Below are 21216 nucleotides of genomic sequence, written 5' to 3'. Positions count from 1 at the left end.
TTCCCCATCTTTTGCATGGAATGCCTAGTGAAAAATTAATAATGACTAAGTAAAAGGGGCTATTATTAGAATTATGCATCCTCAAATGCACGTGTGACCTTAGTGTATTCGATTTGTATGGACGAGAAAACAATAGAAATGTGTGCGCTCTGCTTGCCTCTCTTTAGGTAGCAACCCACGTCCCTGCCTGCCCTCTGAAAGGTCTGAGAGTTTGTTGGTGCTCACTTTCTCTTCTGGCTTCCATTGTGCTCTCCTCTGTTGTGTGGGTATCTTTCACTTTTTCCACTCACCTTTGTGTATGTTGCTGCCCTTGAGCCCTTGCTGATGAGATTTTCTGCCTCAGTCATGCTTTGCTCAGCTCTTGGAATGTTGCTGTTATGCAGTTAATTTCTTTTTCAGGTTTCCTTTTCGTCATGCTGTATTTCTCAGATTATCTGGAGGGACTGTAATCCAATTTTAGGAATCCTTCAGGGCTAAGAGCCTAAACTGTTTTAAGCAATAGCATCTGGTTGCCAGGGACTCAGCCACTTTGAGCGTGTTAAAGTCTAACAGCAGCCAACTCTCCATTATCTATGGGAATGGGAGACTGCTGGGTCGTTTTCAATTCACAGAGTGTGCAGAAATTTCACTTAAACTGACACTTGTGATCTCATCCCATAGCAGAATTTAGGAGGGCTTCTCAGCATCCGGTTTCGTGTTCCTTTTGTGTTTTTGCTCCTCCTTTCTGACAGTCACACTGTACCTTTGACAGAAGTTTCTAGATACATAATATATCTGTACTTGATTTCAATATCTCTCTTTAATCTGTTGTCTTCTCCCCGTTGGATTCCTTTATGTCCTATGGATCAGGTATTAAGTATATTTCATTAATGCGCTTCAATTTTTTAAGTTGAGGGCAGTAAAAAATTACTTGTTTTGTCCCTTTGCTTTTTGATTAAAGTGTTCATGGAAGAGGTTGTGATCAAACAGTAACCAGAGTACTTGAAAGAATGATAGGAAAACTTTATGAAAGGTTAGCTTCTGTATAACTGAGCACTGACTGCCAGAAGTGAGGAAAATAGGCACCGATATGAGCTCGTCGCTGAAAATGCTGTGAAGACGACATGCACCACTCCTCAGTCTGACCGAAAGATTAATGTTCATAGCCGAGTTTTCTCCAGGGGAAACTGCATGGCCACATTATGGGCTAAGGCCAGAGTGTGGTCATCCTTTTGTTTCAGGAATCTGAAAAGCGAGTCTCTTTTGTTATTGGTAATAGTAACATGCAGTTTTGCATTATAGCAAGGGTTGCCATTTTAAAAAATAGCTCTGTTGATGCATAATTGATATAGTAGTAAACCATATGAATTAAAAGTATAAGATTTGATGTTTTGACATGTGTATACACCCATGAAACCATTGCTGCAGTCAAGACAATGAATATGTACTTCACCCCAAAAGGTTTCTCATATCCCTCTGTAATCTCTTCCTGTCTCTACCAAGGAACCACTAATCTGCTGTTACTGTTGATTATTTTCCATTTCCTAGAGGTTTATATAAATAGAATCATACAGAATGTAATATTTTGTTAGTCTGATTTCTTTTACTCAGCATAATTATTTTGAGATTTATTTATGTTATAGTCTATATTGCCGAGTAATACTGAATTGAGTTATATGACTGTTTATTCATCTGTTGATGTGCATTTGAGTTGTTCCCTGTTTTAGGCTATCTATGTATATAAAAGCCTAAGTGACCGAACGACCAGTCGACCGGTCGACTGGTTGCTATGATGCGCTCTGATCACCAATGGGCAAATGCTCAGCACAGGGGCTGCCCTCTGGTGGTCAATGCACTTCCAGAGCCAACCTCCTTCTGTCCCTCCCCCTGGCCAACCAACCTTCCGCAGTCCCTCCCTCAGCCAGCAGGCCAACCTCCTGTGGTCCCTCTCCTCAGCCAGCCAGCCAACACCCCCCTGCCACCCCTTCACCATCGGCCCCGATCGCCAGCCAGGCCGAGGGACCCCACCTGTGCACAAATTCATGCACCAGGCCTCTAGTAATAAGTAAAGCTGACATGAATATTCATCTTTATGTGGACATGTGCTTTTATTTCTTTGCAGAACTACATGCAAATCAAAACCACAATGAGATATCACTACTTACAGATTAGTATAGCTAAAGTGAAAAAGAATGACCATACCAAGTGTGGGCAAGGATGTGTAGGAACGTTCATATACTACAGGTAGGAATGTAAAAGTACAGCCACCTTGAAAAACAGTTTGGCCATTGTTTTAAAGCAGGAGAATGGTTGGGTCATATGGTAGGCAAACTTTGAATATTTTTATTTATTTATCTTTCTGGTTGAAAATATTACTGATGTCCTCCTTTCCCCTACATTGTCCCCCTTCACCCTTGCCCTCTTCAGATCTCCCTTGCACTGTTGTCTGTGGGCTATGCATATATGCATATAAGCTGAACTTAGAACTTTTAAAACAATGGCCAAACTGTTTTTCAAGGTGGCTGTACTTTTACATTCCTACCTGTAGTATATGAACATTCCTACACATCCTTGCCCACACTTGGTATGGTCATTCTTTTTCACTTTAGCTATACTAATCTGTATGTAGTGATATCTCATTGTGGTTTTGATTTGCATTTTCCTAAGGACTACTGATGTTAAACACCTTTTCGTGTGTTTATTCGCCATCTGTATGTCTCTTTCAGTTAAATGTCTATTCAGATAAAAATTTTGCCCATTTAAAAATCAGTTTGCTTTCTTTTATCTACTCTCGATAATTTAAAAAAATATATTCTGGATACAGTTTTTTTAGATAGACACTTTACAAGATTTTTCAGTTAAATGGTGTATCTCTTCATTTTCTTAACAGTGTATTTTGAAGAGTAGAAATTTTAATTTTTGATAAAGTGTAATTTATCAATTTGCTCTTTTATGGATTGTGCTTTTGGTACAATATCTAAGACATCAACACAAGGTTACAAAAGTTTTCTCCCATATTCTCATCTACAAGTTTCATAGTTTTAGGTTTTACATTTAGATTTTTGATATATTTGAGTTAATTTTTTAATTAGATTGAGATATAGATAAAATCAAGTTTTTACATGTGGATATCTACTTGTTTCATCAACATTTGTTAAAAAGATTATCATTTCTCCCCGGAATTGCTTTTGCATTTTTGCTGAAAAACAGTTGTGTGTGTGTGTGTGTGTGTGTGTGTGTGTGTGTGTGGTCTATTTCTAGACTTTCTGTTTTGTTGGATTGGTTGATTTTTCTATCTTTATGTCAATACAGGGTTGCGATTTTAATGCAGTGGAAGGTAGCAGTAGAGAACACCTTGTTTACTCCTCACCTAACCCACTTTAGTATTAAAATATCTCACTGATTTGCTTGTTACCGTCATTAAGCAGTCCAAGTTCAGTGGTGCTTTCTTAGAATATTTCTAACAGGTGACAAAGTATCTGGCACATAGTTGCTAAGTTGATGTTTACTTTTTAAAAATGTGTTTACTTTTGAATGCCATACTCGTTATTTCGTTTGTAATGTAGTCTCCTCTACTTACTGAAAACTTTAGGTCCTGAAAGCCTGTCAATAAGTCCGTATGTTCAAAAGCCTGAAGTGGGGGACCAATGTGAATATATCTATGCAATTTTTAAGTTTTAAAAAGAGCTGTTTCTTTGTTTGTTTGTTTCTTTGTGAGTTTTTCACTTCGTATGATCATTATAAACCCTTTCACTTCCTTTGCATTTGGGAGAAGTACGGAATCAGTGGTTGTAGAAGCATTCAAAGCAGTACAAATGTAATGCAATAAATCAACAAAAGATTTGATAGACTGAAATGACAGCACACACACAACCAGTAGAGCCTTTTGATGGTGATAGGCACAGCACTCCCCCCACTTTGTCTTCTTTGTTATTTTCTATACAAGTTCCTAAGATCAGATAACTAATAGAAGTGGTTCTATATAAATTGCACCCCTCTTTCACAGTATGAGTACACATGGGCACATGCAGGCATACATACCACAGATGCTCTGTAACTGAGGGGCTGCCCTTAGATTAGTTAGGTTGGAAAGTTAGATGGAGACTTTTCTTCTAAAACCCATTTCATACAAGGCAGACAAATCATACCCTCGTTTTCTCTTGTCTCTGGCTTCATCTGTAATCAGCAAATGGAGCCCTGCAAGCCCACATAGTGTTTCATTGGCAAATTGTGTTTGCACAGCACTGAACCATCTCATTTTAAAGTTCAGGAGTGGCAGAGGAAACCAGCAGATGATTGGAATTTGGGATAAGGGAAGTCAAGAGCAAGATCACTTACTTTGGTCTGTTGGTCTCTGAGACTCTCAGCATATGCACTGCTATGACCCTGCCCACCATCACCAGTGACCGAAATATCACTTAATATCCACTCTTCAAGAAACTTATTCCCATCTGTTGTGCATGGCTTATATATTTACCCCGTCTAAATCTTTTGACCTCACTGCCAGCCTTCTGTTACTGGCTCTCTGGCTTTCTTGCTTGCTTGCTTCTACTGTGATTGTCAAGTGAATGCCTTAAAGCATTTTTCCTAATCTCTCTCTTATCCCTCTGCCCTCCTTTACATTCCCTCCCAGTGCTTGTTTGATAAATGCTTTCCTTGATGAGTATGGGGTATAGTCCTCTTATTTTCAAAGAGCAATGAAGGTAATTCTGAAGGATATTAATTTTCATTGAGAATCACTAGCCTAGGTCATGGTAGACTAATAAATCATTAGGCCTTTAAAAATCTTTTATTGATTCTACAAGATTATTTTACAAACTAGACAGGTTTACTCCACATATTGTATGTAGCATTATTTTATAGACTGCCTACGTTTCTTTAAGGAAATTCTTAAATTAGTTGCTAATAGTTTGTTGGTGGTGGGTTTGTGGATGTGTGTGTGTGTGTGTGTGTGTGTGTGTACCAGCAATTTTCAACCAGTGTGCCGTAAAACATGTGATATCTGCCTATTTAGTCAGGGGCACTGACCTCTTTTCCCTTAGATTGCCACATAAAAATGACAACAGCCAAAACAACAGTAGCCATCTGGTGTGAATGAATCAAAATTATACCTATTTTTTATTTCATATGTTTTGCTGTGCTGCGGGATTTTAGTAATTAGTTTATATGTGCCACAAGAAGAAAAAGATTGAAAATTGTTTATATGTTTACGTATACACGTGTATGTAATCAGGTGCACAGCTCTTTAGACTATTAAAGGCTGGTTGCCTTTATAATAAATCTATTTGTCTTTTATTCTCATTGTTTATAGTGAAAAGTTTTTGTCGCCGAAACCGGTTTGGCTCAGTGGATAGAGCGTCGGCCTGCGGACTGGGGGGTCCCAGGTTCGATTCCGGTCAAGGGCATGTACCGTGGTTGTGGGCACATCCCCAGTGGGGGGTGTGCAGGAGGCAGCTGATCGATGTTTCTAACTCTCTATCTCTCTCCCTTCCTCTCTGTAAAAAATCAATAAAATATATTTAAAAAAAAAGTTTTTGTCATTTTTTTGCCCCAAGACAGTCAATGAAAATTAAACGATTATTTTAATATATGCATAATAAGCAGTCAGTAAATGTTTATAGAGGGAAAAAAGAAATAATGGCCTGTTTTATTCAGGAATTATACTAAAGGGCCTATATAGTAATTTATAAATAATAACTATTCCTTTGAAAGAATAAAGATCATCTCTAGTCTTTGAAAATATAAACTTCTTATCTAATAAAAACCTTTAAAACACTGTTCATTTCTTCTTTAGCTGTTAAGCCTCTACACACACTTTGTTCTGGTCTCTCTTCCCCTTCCCTCCCCAAACCCTCCAGAGTTGAAAATCTCAATGTTAATTGGAGCTAAGATGATTGTACTGCTGCTGCTAAGACTTCAGCAGGTCTCTTACAAGCTAATGTCACAGCATGGGGTCTATTTGTTCTGTGTAGCTGTTCTGCAGTACAGTGAGAATGCCTTGATTAATAAGCTACATGAGAATAAAATGAATTTGGAAAAAATTATACATACTCTCATAAATATTAATTCACATTTGTATGGAATTGCACATAATTTTCAATATACTTTGGAGCACCTTTGGTATGAAAGATTTGGTCTCTAAAGAGAGAGACATAATTTTTTTAAAAGCCCAGTTGATACATTATTAAATATCATTTGTTTATTAATCTGATACTCCATATGCATGTGATGCAGGGCAATAGGTGGGTTTTATCACAAAGAAAGGAGGGGTGTGTGTGTGTGTGTGTGTGTTTTACCCTGTGTGGAGTTTATATATTATTCTTAGAAGTGGTACAATTTAATCATATTATATAGAAGCAGTCCATGATGGAACACACCTGGCTGCTTCTGCTAGCATTGTCACTATACCTGAGTGTCTTTTCATGATAGCTGACTATCATGATTACATGTGAGACTAAGCACTGAATAGTTGGAGCTGAACGGATGTCTGACATAGCTGGCTGGTAGTGGACACTGGGCAAAGGAATAAATATAGCAGTCTTTTATTGAACATTTAACAGGAGTTAGTCACAGTGTACAAGGTTCTGAGACTGTGGAGTCAATGGCTGTGAGCACTTGCTTTGATCTCAACTCCTCCCCTGAACACCCCTCACCACATCCTCACTGCATCAGGAGGCCTGCCTCTTCAGTGGCAGAGGGTAAATCATCGGCAGTGATGTTAGACCAGAGGTGCTCATTTGCCTTATGAGACTGTTATCGTTGATATCTTTTTGTTCCAAGGACAAGGCTTTTATTTTTTTCTGGGGCTTCTTGCTATTTTCTGTGATCCTTCTTGTGTGCCATCAGTGCCTGCTAGGTTTCTTGATGTTCTGCTTTAATCAACTTTTCTAGGTTGCTGTACTCTGTGTTAGAGGCAGCCTGGGATATTATTAAATCACTAGAGGCCTGGTGCATGAATTCGTGCATGGGTGGGGTCCCTCATCCTGGTTGTCAATCGGGGCCATCTTGCCCAGCCCCAATCAGGGCTGATAGGGGCCGGCCAGCCGGGGGAGAGACCGCGGGAGGTTGGCAGTGGGAGCACACTGACCACCAGGGAGCAGCTTCTGCATTGATCGTCAGCCCCCTAGTAGTCAGTGTGCATCATAGTGACTAGTCGACCCATTTGGTCAATTGGTCATAATGGTCGCTTAGGCTTTTATATGTATAGATTGTTGTGGTTTGTAGGTTTGGATATTTTGACTAGTTATCTTATTTATTTATTTATTTATTTAGCTATTTAGCACTTATAAATATATGTACCACCTATTCTTTGCCTGACTCCGTATGTGAAGCTCTGGGGTTACTGAGATAAACAATACTTACTCCCTGCCCTTGTCCTTTCAAGGATTTGTGCACCAGCTGCCTCTGGGCCTTTGTATAAACTTTTCTCTCTGCTCAGACTTTCAAATCTCGATCAAATGGCACTCATGTTTTCAGCCACAACCCCCTCCTCTGGACTGGACTATTTCCCCCAACTTTAGTACCCTTTACCTTTTCTTTAGAGCAGTTAGTTCAGTTGACAATTACACATTTGTGTGATTTGATTAGTATTTGTCTCCTAAATTTTAAACTCCATGAGGTGAAGATTTTCCCCCTACAAAATTGTTTTCTTAGCACTGTAGGGCACTGATGAGCTTGTACTTGGTATATACTAGTACTAGGTGCCCAAAATATATTTGTTAAATGAGTGAAAGCTTGATAAGATTGCTTTTGTATTATTTAAAGGTCTCCCTGAAGAGGCAGCATTACAAAAAGTCCTTGAACTAGAAAAGAGAGAGCTAGGGAAGGGAGGTCTTTTGAGGCCAAGGCAAAGTAGTCATAAAAGTCCGAGGTCCCAAACAATTGTTGTGTCGCTTATCTGGGAAAAGTTATTGAGGAGGTCTGTGTAAGTCAAGTGGGGAGTGTTGGGATATAATAGTAGAAGCAGTACAGTAGATAATTACTTCAAGAATATTGGCTATCATAGAAACCCTCACCTGAAACCTATCTGATTATGTTGCCCAATGTAACCCCAATAAATTTAATAATATAAAAAAATTAACAGTGACAGAGAGAAAAGGGGAATTTTGAGAAGGAAATTTTTGCTCTTGTTTTATATTATTTTTAAATGTGCATTTAGGATTATGGACACAGAGAAATTAGGTGGAGGTGAGGAGTTTCATATCCAATTATTTACAAATGATACAGTACCTTTGTGTGTGTATGTGTGTGTGTGTGTGTGTGTGTGTGTGTGTGTGTGTGTGTGTGTGAATCCTCACCCAAGGATGTGTTTCTATTGATTTTTTAGAGAGAGTAGAAGGGAGGGGTTGAGAGGGTAGAGAGAGAAACAGAGAGAGACAGAGACAGAGAGATAAAGGCATTGATTGATTGTCTCCAGCATGCACCCCAACCTGGGCAGGGGATTGAACCTGCAACCCAGGTACATGCCCTTGACTGGGAATTGAATTTGTGACTCTTTGGTGCAGGGGCTAATGCTTTAACTGTGACATCAGTCAGGGCAGCGCCAAATATTTTTTATTTTAGTTTTTCATGTGACAACATTTCTCAGGGATTAAAAGACATTCACATGTATGGAATCAAGTCATCACTGAGCCCATTTTACATATGGGCTCATAATTGCAGTGACTTACTCCACGTCTCATAATGTATAGTGTGTCAGGGCTCAAACCCAGGTCCTTTTGGATCTCAGTATATCCTGAGCTGCCTGCAGACACATAACTTACTAGGTTGTGTGGCCTCAAATTCTTGCCTGTAGTTTCTACAGATGCTACTTTTTATTCCAGAACATCCATTACCCTTCTATTACCCTTTCCTCCACCCCCAGCCACACATAGGAATAAATGAAAAGTTGCTTTTGATCTTGGTGATAATATTGTTACATTTTGCAATGAAGATGTGAATTACGGATGCTCAGAGGAACTTGTGGTGAAAATATAATGCATTAAGGAAACATCTTAATCGTATGAATTGACAGTTTCCTTCTTGCTGGCTCACATCCACCTGGCCCTGGTATGTTCAGTCTTATGCTGCTGTTTTTGAATAGTGCATGCACTTAGTACTCTTTTTTTCAAAACATAATTGATGTACCATCTTGGGAAGTGAGTGTATTAAGCCTCCTTGGGGAATATTGTGTGCTGGACCCAGCACAGAATCAAATAGAAAGCCATTGTCCCGGGAGCAGTGAAATCACATTTAATGGACAGGTACTCTGTGCTTAGTTGAATTTTTTTTTGCCCAATAGGAATAGAAAGGATATATTTATGGTGGCATTAGGAGCTAAGAAAAATTAAGAGCCAAGTTTCTTAGTTTTCAGTATTCTCATATCCCACTTTCCTGTCCTTCCCACCCTCCCTTTTAGTAAACTCATTTAATCTGTATTTTGAGTGTGACCCTAGATACCTATATAACCACCACTTCCCTTTCCTTCTCTTCTCTTCTACAGAAAGATGTAGCACTTAAGCCTCAGGAACGTGTGGAGAAACGCCAGACCCCTCTGACAAAGAAGAAACGAGAAGCACTTACCAACGGCTTGTCCTTTCATTCCAAGAAGAGCCGCCTCAGCCACCCACATCACTACAGCTCAGATCGAGAAAATGACCGCAATCTCTGCCAGCACCTCGGGAAGAGAAAGAAGATGCCAAAGGGACTCAGACAGGTGAGGAAGCGTGGCTTTGTTCTTTTCTATGGCTGAAAAATCCCCTGCTTAGGTACCTGTTCCTTAGTGCTTCTTCCTAACAGGTGGAGAAGATATCCCTGTGGGATGCTGGAAGGCTGCCCTGCAGAGCTTTGTGCGTGCTTCTGAAAAGTATACCAAACCAAGCTCAGTGTTTTTTGTTATGATTTGAAACTTCAGCATGGTACCCTTTTAGTCAGATGTGCTCTGTGTAGCAAAGCTCGATGCTGCTGCGATTGGCATTCAGGGAAGGCAGACCAACTGAAGTCTTGATGGTAGTCAAGGTAGCCCAGCTGGTAGGGGAGAGGTCCTCATAGTGAGGACAAACAGAACAGGCCCATTCGATCACATACGCCGTGTATCTAAAGGTTCTCAGGTGCGAAAAATGGTTATCTACATGCAAGCAGTGCCTTGCAAAGGTTTAGATCTTCCTGGGAAGCTCGGGTATTGTGGCATGTGGGAGAGCAGCAGCGAAGAAATGAATTTGCCTTTTGGATCCTTAGTTGCTCTCTGTAGCCCATAATTCAAGACTGTCTTTCTGATCTTCTGACTTTATGAAAGTCTGGTTGTGAGGCTTACTGGTCTGTTAATAATTAGGTTTCAATGATCCACAAGAAAACATAGCTCTTGGCACTTGGAGAGCCTTTCTGCCTGTGGAAATCCCCACATGAGATACATTAATAATGAAAAACAAAGCTGCTTATAGCAGTTTTTCTGCACAAATCCAGAGGCTTTAGTGCTTGCTGAGTTACCTGTGTCCTGGGTGTGTTTTGTTTGTTTTTGGCGGGACTACTGGGTGGGGTTGACTACCACTTGAAGGAAACAGAGCAGGTGCTCTAATTAGAAGCTAAACAGGTAATTTCTAGTTTGCACATGTTTCTCTGCAGAGGTGGAAGATTTGGGATCATAGAAAGCAGTGATTCCAAAACCCGCAGGTCATTAGAATCATATCATAAGCCTTTTTGAAATACAAATCCCTGGCCCCTCCCTAGGACCTAATGAATTAATCTCTAGGGGAAGAGGCACACAAATTTCTAGTCTTAGAAAGTTCCTGTTTGGTAGTGGTAAGTTCAGTTTGGAAGTAATTCCTATAAAGCATCAAGAATATATTTTTGATGAAAATTTTTAGTTAAAAGATTGGAAGGACCGAAGGCTTCAATAAATTCTAGTGGACATTTTGGGATTAGAGTTTAACCTGATGGGTAATAAAGGATATACTCCTGAGAAGACATCTAAAGTGATAGATTTCAACATAGACTCTAAAGAATCTCAGGGAGAGTTTCCAAACATGATGTACAAGGCAGTTTTTCTAAAGGAATATGTGTCCTGGTATAAAATGCCAATTTGCAGTTATATTAATAAATAGAGGCCTGGTGCACAGATTCGTGCACCAGTGGGGTCCCTTGGCCTGGTCTGCAGGGATTGGGCCAGAACTGACTCTCGGACATCACCCGAGGGGTCCCCGATTGTGAGAGGGCACAGGCCAGGCTGAGAGACCCCACCGGTGCACATTTGGGGCCAGGGAGGGTTTGCGGGAGGGCTTCAGGGTATGTCTGGCCCATCTCGCGGGGCCAATTGGGACCCCGGACGGACCATGGGAGTGCTCCAGAGCGTATCTGGCCCGTCTTGCCCAGTCCTAATTGCCCGCACCCCAGCAGCAAGCTAACCTACCAGTCAGAGCGTCTGCCCCCTGGTGGTCAGTGCACATCATAGTGAGCGGTCAAAAGGTCAAACGGTCGGACACTTAGCATATTAGGCTTTTATTATATAGGATTATTAACATTTATCTACTGCATGCCATGTTATAGTCATTGGATAAGAGAGTTTGTGTGATATAATCTGTAATTCTCACAATATTCATAGCTAGTAGGTAATATGATTACTGTACAGATGGGAAAGCTGGGGCCCAAAGAGATAAAGTGGCTTGTTTCAGGCCACTTAGCAGTGAGGGATCGAACTGAGCCAGGGTTTATACCCAGATTTCTTTGGCTTGCTTATTATCTCTGTATGTTCTGCCTTTCTTGACTGAGAAGAGGATTACACATGAAGGGGAAGAGAACTCCAGGTCATTGAATTTAGGGGACCTATAATGTAGGGGTTCTACTTGAGTAGTTGGTCAGAGGCAGTGATTTTGGTCATAGAAATGGCCTATGAAGGCACAAGAAGAAACTGAATAAAATACCAAGTTCAGAGAACAGAGAAAGGTGGCAAACACATTTGGATGATGGTCTATATTTTTATTAATTTATTTTTCCCATATAGAGTGGGGTGGGAGAAGAAGGGCTATGTTCCATAAACAGTGATGTTCCTGTGGTATTTGTGACTCCCAATTCATGCCTTGTGTGTGAGATATATGAAAAAGTAATTTTTCCCAGTGGACAGGTTGCAGTGTAACCACCACCTCTCCCCCAGGTCCTCTCCCCCAACAGGGTAAGCAGAAGCTTCTTACCCTTTCAGGCAAAAAAAAAAAAAAAAAAATACAATTTAATTCTGAGTCTACACTAAGCCATGGTTCCTAATCCTTGACACTCTTATTCCCAGACCCTGACTTTTCTATTCTCAGTCCTCAAAACTTTTCTCTCTACATTGTCCTCTGGTAAAATGGTTTATGATTATAAAGAAGGCTAGGACTGTATGTCTCAAATTTGAGTAGCTATTGGTCCCAATGATCAGCTTTTTGATGCTAGAGAAATCAAACCTATCCTTTGATAACCTGTTTTAGTTAAAATATTTGAAAAGTAATTATATTGACTTCCTGTTATGAATCAGGGAGAAGGAAAAGTGTATCAGATTTTGGCCTTTGTAAGGGATTTAAAAAGAAGTGGTCTTTCTTATCTTCAATGTTCCTGCCAAAATATAGTACCCAAATCAAGTGTTATTTTTTTTAATGGAAAGGGAAGCAGTTGATAATTGAGATAAAGACCTAATACTTTTCATTTGCAATATTCCTAGAGTCACATGTGCTGCTATGAAACCCTGAACATTTCATGGTCTGTTCCTGCCCATCAGTAAGATGAGAGGTTTCTCAGGCCCCTTCCTCTGAGTTCCATGTTTCTTTAAAATTGTGACTAACGGCCTGGCCAGTTTGGTTCAGTGGTTGACCTTTGACCTAAGAACCAGGAGGTCATGGTTTGATTCTCAGTCAGGGCACATGCCTGGGTTGCAGCCTTGATCCCCAGTAGCGGGGAGGTATAGGAGGTAGCTGATCAATGATTCTCATCATTGATGTTTATATATCTCTCTTTCTCCCTTCCTCTCTGAAATCAATAAAATATATTTTTAAAAAGTATGAGAGATATATAATGCTGTTGAGGTCCGGAAAGGAAGACGATACTAGGTCTGAAGGTAGTTTAGATTTGGGGTCTAACGAAGTGGTTCTGTGAAAACACTTAAAGGAGAGAAGTGATATGCATTCCTAGTAGGAGAAAGAGGCATGGCTAGTTGTGTGTTAGCACAAACAAATGCCATCTGTTGTGTTATCATGGGTAAAAGGTGACAGGTGAGTGTTTAATGGCCATAGTATCTATTCAAAAACTTGCGCTAAGGATATTTGCTATTGCTTTTCTATCTTGATAGATGCTTGCATACATCACAATTACTTTTTTCCCTATCTTTGCCTCTTATCAGATAAAGTAACTGAACCTGACCATCTTAGCTGGGAGGGGACCTTGAGATGAAAGTTGGCCTTAAGGAGAATTTCTAAATTAATGGATTGTTGTTTAATGCGTCTTACTGTGTGAGTTCTAATGACAAGAGTTACAGATGAAAGAGGGCAGTAGGAGCTGAGAATCTAGTCTTTATTTTTGACTTGGTGAGAGTGGGTTACTTTTGTTTTTTATTAGGAAATGGTACTTTCTGAGCAGGCAACTAAATGCACAGCTTTCCTATAATTGTAGGAAGGTGTTACTCCTTAGTGGAGAGGAAATAATAGGATTTCCCCCTGTCCCTGAGAATCCACTGAAGGCAACTAATCTTTTTACTGTGAGAGTGCAATTAGTTTTATGAGAGATATGTAGTTCTAAAATCAAACTGCTTTTTCCTACTTTTGCTTGATTAGAAAATCTCTTGTTTTTCCATTTTGTTCAAAGAAAACTTTTAACCAGCACTTAATCACGCCAAAGGAAATTATTTGTTGTATTCTATTTTTAAGCATAAATACATACTGACTTAGAAGATGCTCAGCTGGCAACTGTCTTGTAAAATGGTTGCATTTTTTTTTAATATGGCAAATTTGAATACTCTCCTTAATTTTTAAAGGGGTTTAAACAAATAAAGAAAGGAACAAGCAGCCTGGCCAGTGTGGTTCAGTGATTGAGCATTGACCCTTGAACCAGGAAGTCAGGGCACATGTCTGAGCGGTGGGCTTCATCCTCAGTAGAGGGTGTGCAGGAGACAGCCAATTGATGATTCTTTCTCACTACTGATGTTTCCCTCTCTTTCTCCCTCTCCCTGCCTCTCTCTGAAATAAATAAAAATATATACAAATATTTTTAAAAAAATAAAGGAACAAGTTAACTGTTACACAAAAGACTACATGTCTTTCTGACCCCCCTAGGCCTATATTTGTCCTACACCGAACTGTTTTGCTCATTATGTGAGCACTCAACCATTATATAAAAAAGTTTTAGCTCTTACTAATAGGGACATGTTAGTTTCTTGTTCCTTCTTAGACGTGGGAGAGGGAAAAGCAAAAGAGAAGTTGTATAGGTCCTCTCTGTAAGGAGCTTTATTCTCTAATTAGGAGACTAAGTCACAATGAAATAACTTAGAACACAATGAATTGATGTGTTGCCAGGATTTTTAGCCAAATTATGGCTTTCTCAGCAGCATTTTTTGAAAATTTAATTCTTCCTAGTGTTTTGAGTTTTCTTTCATTATATCTAACTTCTAGACCATAAGGGATGTTTTAAAATTTTAGTATTTTCTAGTTTAAAACACTGAGTGAACAAAGCACTTTTAAAAATAGAGGCAATGAGGAAAAGTTGATGAGAGTTCAGAGAATTATCAGATTTGGTTATGAATGGATATTTCTAAATCTTTGTTTAGTACATTAGTCTGTCCTTTGTGTCTCTAGTATGAACTGAACCAGAGGATATAGGCTTAACTGAACTAGGAGGAATTTGGGGATTATATGAACTCTTCTGATTAACAGACAACAGGATGGATCATCAAACTAAATTGTGGAGCCTCCTTCCTAACTGAATTTTAGGTGACAAAAATCCATTTATCTAAGGGCAGAATTTCCCAGATAAAGATGTAACCTATTGAAATTGCTTCTAGCCATAGAAGAATACCATTTGAGGGGAGAATAAAGGAATTCGCGATTATTTCAGGAGTCCAGCCAGGTAGATTCTAAACTTTCTGGTAAAAATGGCTTATATAGGAATGCCTTATGTGGTTTTAAAATCTTTATGCAAATTGAACTGAGTAGGCATTGCTTGTAAGGAATGGAAATTTCCTCTTCTCTCTGAAAATCTAGTATGGTGGTATTAAACTTGGTGGAGGATGTGGAGTTTATAGTGAAGATAACACAGTTGTATACAAAAGTGTAAACTGGGGGTACCAAAAATGTATACTGATTTCTGGAAGAAGAGGGATTGATCCCATTGCCATGCCTTTAAAATTAGAGCTTTTGTTAGAGCTATGCCTGGTGGTGGCATCTGCTTTGCCTGACTTTCTTTGGAGTAACTGGTCGTGTGGGTACAGACGAGTCCAGGTGACTAAGCCACCGTCTGGACTTTTCCTTTTCCTAAGGGTGCAGTGTTTCTCACCCGTGCTCTTTTCCTTTGAGTGCATTTACTACCCGAGGCTGATCCTTTATTTCAGTTGGACTGACTCAGATTGTCTGAGGACTTCTCTGTGAGATGTGTTACTAGTAGAAATTAACTTGCAAAGGAGGATTCATAATGGAAAACTTTGATTAAACAGACCCAGTTAAAGTCACATTTCTGAAGAGCTGCTAATTAGTTTTGGGTGGAAATCCAGACTGAAATCACACAGGTATTTATCCAGCTTGACTCTAAAGCCTACAGGTGTCTGGAAATCAGAGCACTTGAAACACTGATATAGTTAGGAACTTTAGTAATAAAAGTATATATGAACTTTGCTCTGTTATAATGTTAGATGACTGAGGGTACCTTGAGCTAGAGTCAAGAAATGTGAGCTGCAATTAAATCATTTTTATTTCATACTTCAAAATTTCAAGTTTAATGTGTTAATTGGGATTTCACTTGTTTTTCAAAAAATAGGTAGTCACATGAAAATTACAGATATTAAATAAATCCTTAATTTTTTCTTCTTATGAATTTAAGTTCCACATTACTTTTTTCCCTTTGTTGAAACTACAGGAATAAGAATAAAAACATATAATGAAGGATTAGGCGAAGAAAGATTGGCTTAAAATTGCTCTTAGAATTTTGATTGAATTGAAATAAGAATAAAATGCTAGTTTTAACCTCAGTTATTGAGGAAACCCCAATTCATGCTTATTGCTGTTCATAATTAGTTGTGCATTATATTGGAGGTATTTGGAAACCTGAGACTAATACAATAAATTATATGAAGGGTGTTTTGCTTTCTTTTGTTTTAACTTGGGCATTTGGGAGCAGTGATAGTTTATGTTTTGAGGTCTACAATTTTTTATTACATGTCTCCTGACAGCTTACTTTGTTGTCTGGGATATGTTGTTGACCCTGAATGTTAGCAAGAGTGAGTATAAATATTACTCGACTTCAGAGAGACAGATGTGTTTGGAGTGATGTGCCTGGTAATAAATTTTATCCCAAGTGACTTATATAATTCTTAATTAAAACTTAGTAAATATTACTAAAAATGGACATAGCACGTTGACTATCATCTCACAAAATAAAAACGACAAATAAAATAGGCTGACAGCAATGAAAAGAATGTCCAGTAACTCAGCTTGAACAATCTTGAGTCCTACAGTAATTGTTCCACAAAACAGTGATGTTCATTAATCCTGAATTAAGGATTTGTTATATGTATGTGTATGCAAAATTTTACTATCAAGGACCATTTAAATCCCATGTATTGCAGAGGAGTAAGAAGGGCAAAGTGTAGACATGATTTCCAGCTCTACCTGCCATAAATTCCTATAATATTAGTGATTGAATGGTGAAGGAACATGTTTTTCTTGTAACAAGATTTAGCCACTCTGTCTTTAATAGTTGATGGATGAGGTTAGACAGAACTCCCTTTCTTCATTAAAGACTGCATTTTTGTGTTAATTTCACATTTTCCCTCCTCTGATGATAAAATGTTATCTGCATGTGGTCAGATTTTAATCGCAGAACACGAACTAAGCCTCTGTGTGTTCTGCATTCTAATCTGCTCACAGCAATCCCATCTCCACACAAATCTGTACATGACAGGTAGTGAGTGGGAGGTGGGAGTGGGTGGCTGGCTGTGTGGTTTGCAGTCGCGTTGGTGGGAGCTGAGCAGATGGTTGTGATAGCCACGTGTTGCGAGATTCCCGTGGGAGTTGATGGTGGTGACAGGCGACTCATAATATGCTATTTACAGTTTGGGTTTGCAGTCTTTCAGTGACATCTGAATGCTCTTTAGCAATTGCTTTCATTACTGCCTTTCGAGGAGCTACTAATTGAAAATGAAATTGTGGGTGGGCTTTAAGGCAGGCACAGGCAACTGTGTGTGGTAAATGTTACTTGAGAACTGTTGGCTGTCTTGATGCCCAATTTGTAATTATTTTTCCAAGGAGGAAAAGCCAAAGGTGCATTTGAAGAGTCAGTATTTTCACAGAGACAGAGCTGAACATCTCATCCTGCCCAGAGAGCCAACTGTGCACTCATTGGGCTGGAAACCAAGCCATCTGCCCACAAACTCACCTTTGTGTGGTTCTCTTTAAATGCATAAAACTTGTACGGTTATTATAAACCTGCTATCATCTTGTAGTACTCTCTGTTAGTTTTTTGTAGGATATCCTTCTTCTTCCTATGTTGTTCATAGAGTTAGTATGCAGGACAAAATGATTATGTGATCTCTTGAACTTAGAGACATTTATATTTAAGTTCTTGCATGTACCTTTTCTTCCTATAAACCTTTTTTTCTGTGATACAATTCTGTTGAAGGCAATTTGTGCCTCCAGGCACTCTGAAGGAAGAGGAAGATGGTGGGTTTGATTGAAATTTGACAGTGGATAATGTTCTTGATTCTCTTTTGGCTGCCTCCAGGGATTGTCATTTCTATTACATCTTCAGAGTAGTTGGCTAAAGCATCAGTAGCATTTCTGAAATGGTAGCTTTTGTAAGTGTTTGTATGTTGAATTATTTTATTGCCCATTCTCAAAATAGCTTTGAACGGAGAAATCTTGTGCTGAACAAGGAATGACCTCCCTCTTGGAAGTGCTGTTAGCTCTCTTTTTAATTAAATATGAAGATGGAATACAGTATTACTGCATTCTTTTTAGCTTTCCCTTGAACATTTCAGTGAATAGTATGAAGCAAAATTATACTGAATTTATATGCTTTGTTTAAGTAGGGCCGATATTTGCTTTTAGAGAGTCCCTGAGACTCGGGCCTACGGGACCTTTATGACACACCCCTTGCTGTACTTAACCCTCAGTCCCATTAGACCTGCTTTGCCACCGGAACCCAACTGTTTTAGTGCACTTGAGCTACTGCTGGGTCCTAATGATGTCTAAAAGAACCTATTTCAGCTTTCTCAATGAATTCTGGAGCATTGCTTATTGTTGCAAGAGCCGGCGATTTCATACCAAGCTGATACAGCAAAGTTCTTGCAGGAGCTTTGATTCTTTTCACACCTAGGGGTGTGGATCCTCCCCTTTGTGCTCCCAGACACACACACAGAAGCAGAAACCACGTGCCTCACACATGCAGGCAGGTCCTGTCAGGGGCCCACCTGGTGTCTTTCCGGAGGCTGCTGAAACACTTTACCTGCATTCATTGATCACAGCTCTGCGGAAGCTGCCACTTCTCCCGTGTGTCGCCTACAGTGATGCTATTGTAGCAGGTCTCTCTGTGAAAACTGTTTGCACCTGCGTTTGCTCAGTAAGGGCTTGTGTCATATGTTTTGAAATCATGTAGTACAAAGGTGGACAGGTTCTGCTTGTCAGTGAAGGGTTTGAGTGGCTGAGATTAGCTATAATTAGATTGAGAAGCAATTAGCTGCATTTTCTGGATAAGGAACATACAGAAAAAGGTTTCTCAGAGGGTGGTCTTTGGACTACCTATTTCGGAACAACTCTGGGGCTTTTGTGAACGTGCATATTCCTGGGCATCGCTTCCGACTTGTGGAGCCAGAGGCCCCTGGGTGGAGATCAGCATGTTATGCCAAGTCCTTAGGTAACTCCAGTGCAGATGCTGTATGAGTAATATTTTTTAAGTAAACTGAATTGCACTCATTTTTCTTTTTGGAAAAGGGAAAGGAAATATTACTATGTTGTTTGCAGAACTTGTGACAAATTTAAACATTTTTGAAACATTTTGTATGGAAATAATTTTATGACTACTGGGACTGTGTTCTTGTTCTGTATATTTACTAATTGAGTTCTTTTCCAAAATATTATTGGCATAAAAAGAAATGCTTCTGCCAAATGCTATAGATATTATGTTACAGAAAATAGTGTTTTCAAAATGGCTACTTTTTGGTAGGGGTTTTGAGAATAATAGTGTTGTATTATTCTCTTTTTAAACTTACCAACTCCCTCAAATAACACAGCTTTCATACACTTGGTAACTGGAGTTTTTCATTATTCTTTCTTTTAGGTTGTATTTATTTCTTCCTTCAGCACCACAGTCGTGTTGAGCTCTTAAGCTATATAAGTTTAATGAGTTCTCCGTGTTACAAAGTTCGGTGTTATTTGGTGGCAGTATTGGGGAGCAGGTGTGAATGCAATCTGAAAATATTGCCTGTTTATTTGTGGGGATTAAAAATCATTAACTGCTTTCTTCATTACAAAGAAAGCTTTGGCTTAATAAAATGTTATACTTGAATTTCTGGTTTGGGTTCCACAAATTCAAAAGGAAATATTTTCCTTTCTAAAATCAAACATAATAAAAACCCTCAGAAGAATTTTCATTTAAGTAGCAAAACCTACACTTATGATTTAACAATTGCCTGAGGTGTGTCAACAGTAGGTAGCATTCATTTTTAATGCATGGCTATGAGACCAGAAATGCTGTTACCCTGGAGATGGGTGAAAAATGATCTACTGAACAGTTGCTAATGAAATTATCATACTGTATGAATAAGATTATTAATAATGACTTTCGAGTTAAAAAATACTATCATCAGACTTCCCAAAGAACTAAGGAGGATGGGAAATGCCTCTGCCTTTAAGGTGAAATATAAAGCTGGACGGTAAACCCTGCACTCACTGCTGAAAGACTGAATGGTGCTTTTCTAAACTTAAATAACCCATTTGTGTAGTTGTCATCTACCTCCTACCTCCCTGCATTAAAACTCTAAATCTGTATTTCTCAAATGGATGTGGCAGTGAGGGAGGACAGGGAGAGGCACTGAAAGGGTGTGATTGTGGAGCTGTGTTTGAAGGGCGGAGGATATATTGGACTTAAATATTCCCTTCATCCTCCAGGTAGACAAATTGACATATCAGGATATTGAAAGGGAAGGATATGGAGTTTAAAAACCGTCTCCCTGGTGATTGGTACCTTGCTCTTCTCTGCCTCCTCTGCAAACCTGAAAGTCCATCTTACTCCTTCTCCATCATTGAGCTTGCCTTCAGGCTACACTTTCAGCTCCTTGGCTCTCTGTTCCTACTTCTTCCATCCAGTGCCTCTTGCTTGCTTCTCCATCCAGCCGGGATTGCATGGAAAACCACTTAGATTAGCTTTCAAAGTTGCCTTTGCCACCTGGTTCCTTGCTCCCTTCACCATGATGGCCCTTTTCACTCAAAATCATATTGATATTGAACAATACAATACTTATCTGGATTCTCACTAAAGTTCAGCATTATTTCACTTATTGCCATTGTACTCTCTTGTTAAAAAGATTTCGGTGACCCATAACCACCTAAATAAAATCGAAGCCGCTTAGTGTAGGCCATTGAGGTCCTAACTAAATTTGCTTGAGCATAACTTCCCAGCTGCCTCTCCTTGTCCCTACTCTCCATAAACACCAAGGTGTAGCTCTGTTGTTATTTGCCGTTAAGTGCCATTCTTACGTCACACTCCTGTTCCCTTTGTTTGAAATGGCCTTCAGTAGTCATATTTATTTTTCGATGGCAACTACAAATCTTCTTCTTCTTGGGCTTTTATGATCTTTTCCATCAGAATTAATTATATTTTCTTCAGAACTCCCATGATCCTTTGTGTATTACAAGGCTGACCTCAGAATGTACCACCTAATGTATGACTTTTCTGAGCGTTAAAGAGGGCACCATTAATAATTACCTTGGAACAATAAGCATAAGTCAGGACTTTCTGGAAAACTGGAATATATGGTCACTCTGTAGTCCACTTTTGACCTTTTTCATTTTGTACTCTCTTGTAGAGCTGGCTGCATAT

The 21216-nt window shown here is 39.3% G+C and overlaps 1 protein-coding gene across 1 annotated transcript in view; it reads left to right on the top strand.

Annotated features, from left to right (window-relative positions):
• The window catches only part of AUTS2 (autism susceptibility candidate 2), a 1133774-nt gene that overhangs the window by 318127 nt on the left and 794431 nt on the right, over window positions 1-21216 (top strand). Inside the window, 1 exon segment of the mRNA XM_006770868.2 lies at window positions 9461-9673. Coding sequence (XP_006770931.2) covers window positions 9461-9673 — 213 coding nt within the window.

This window comes from Myotis davidii, unplaced genomic scaffold (assembly GCF_000327345.1).
Source record: "Myotis davidii unplaced genomic scaffold, ASM32734v1 scaffold424, whole genome shotgun sequence".
NCBI lineage: Eukaryota > Metazoa > Chordata > Mammalia > Chiroptera > Vespertilionidae > Myotis > Myotis davidii.
Note: the sequence above shows the minus strand (reverse complement) of the source record. Positions and strands in the feature narration are given on the sequence as shown.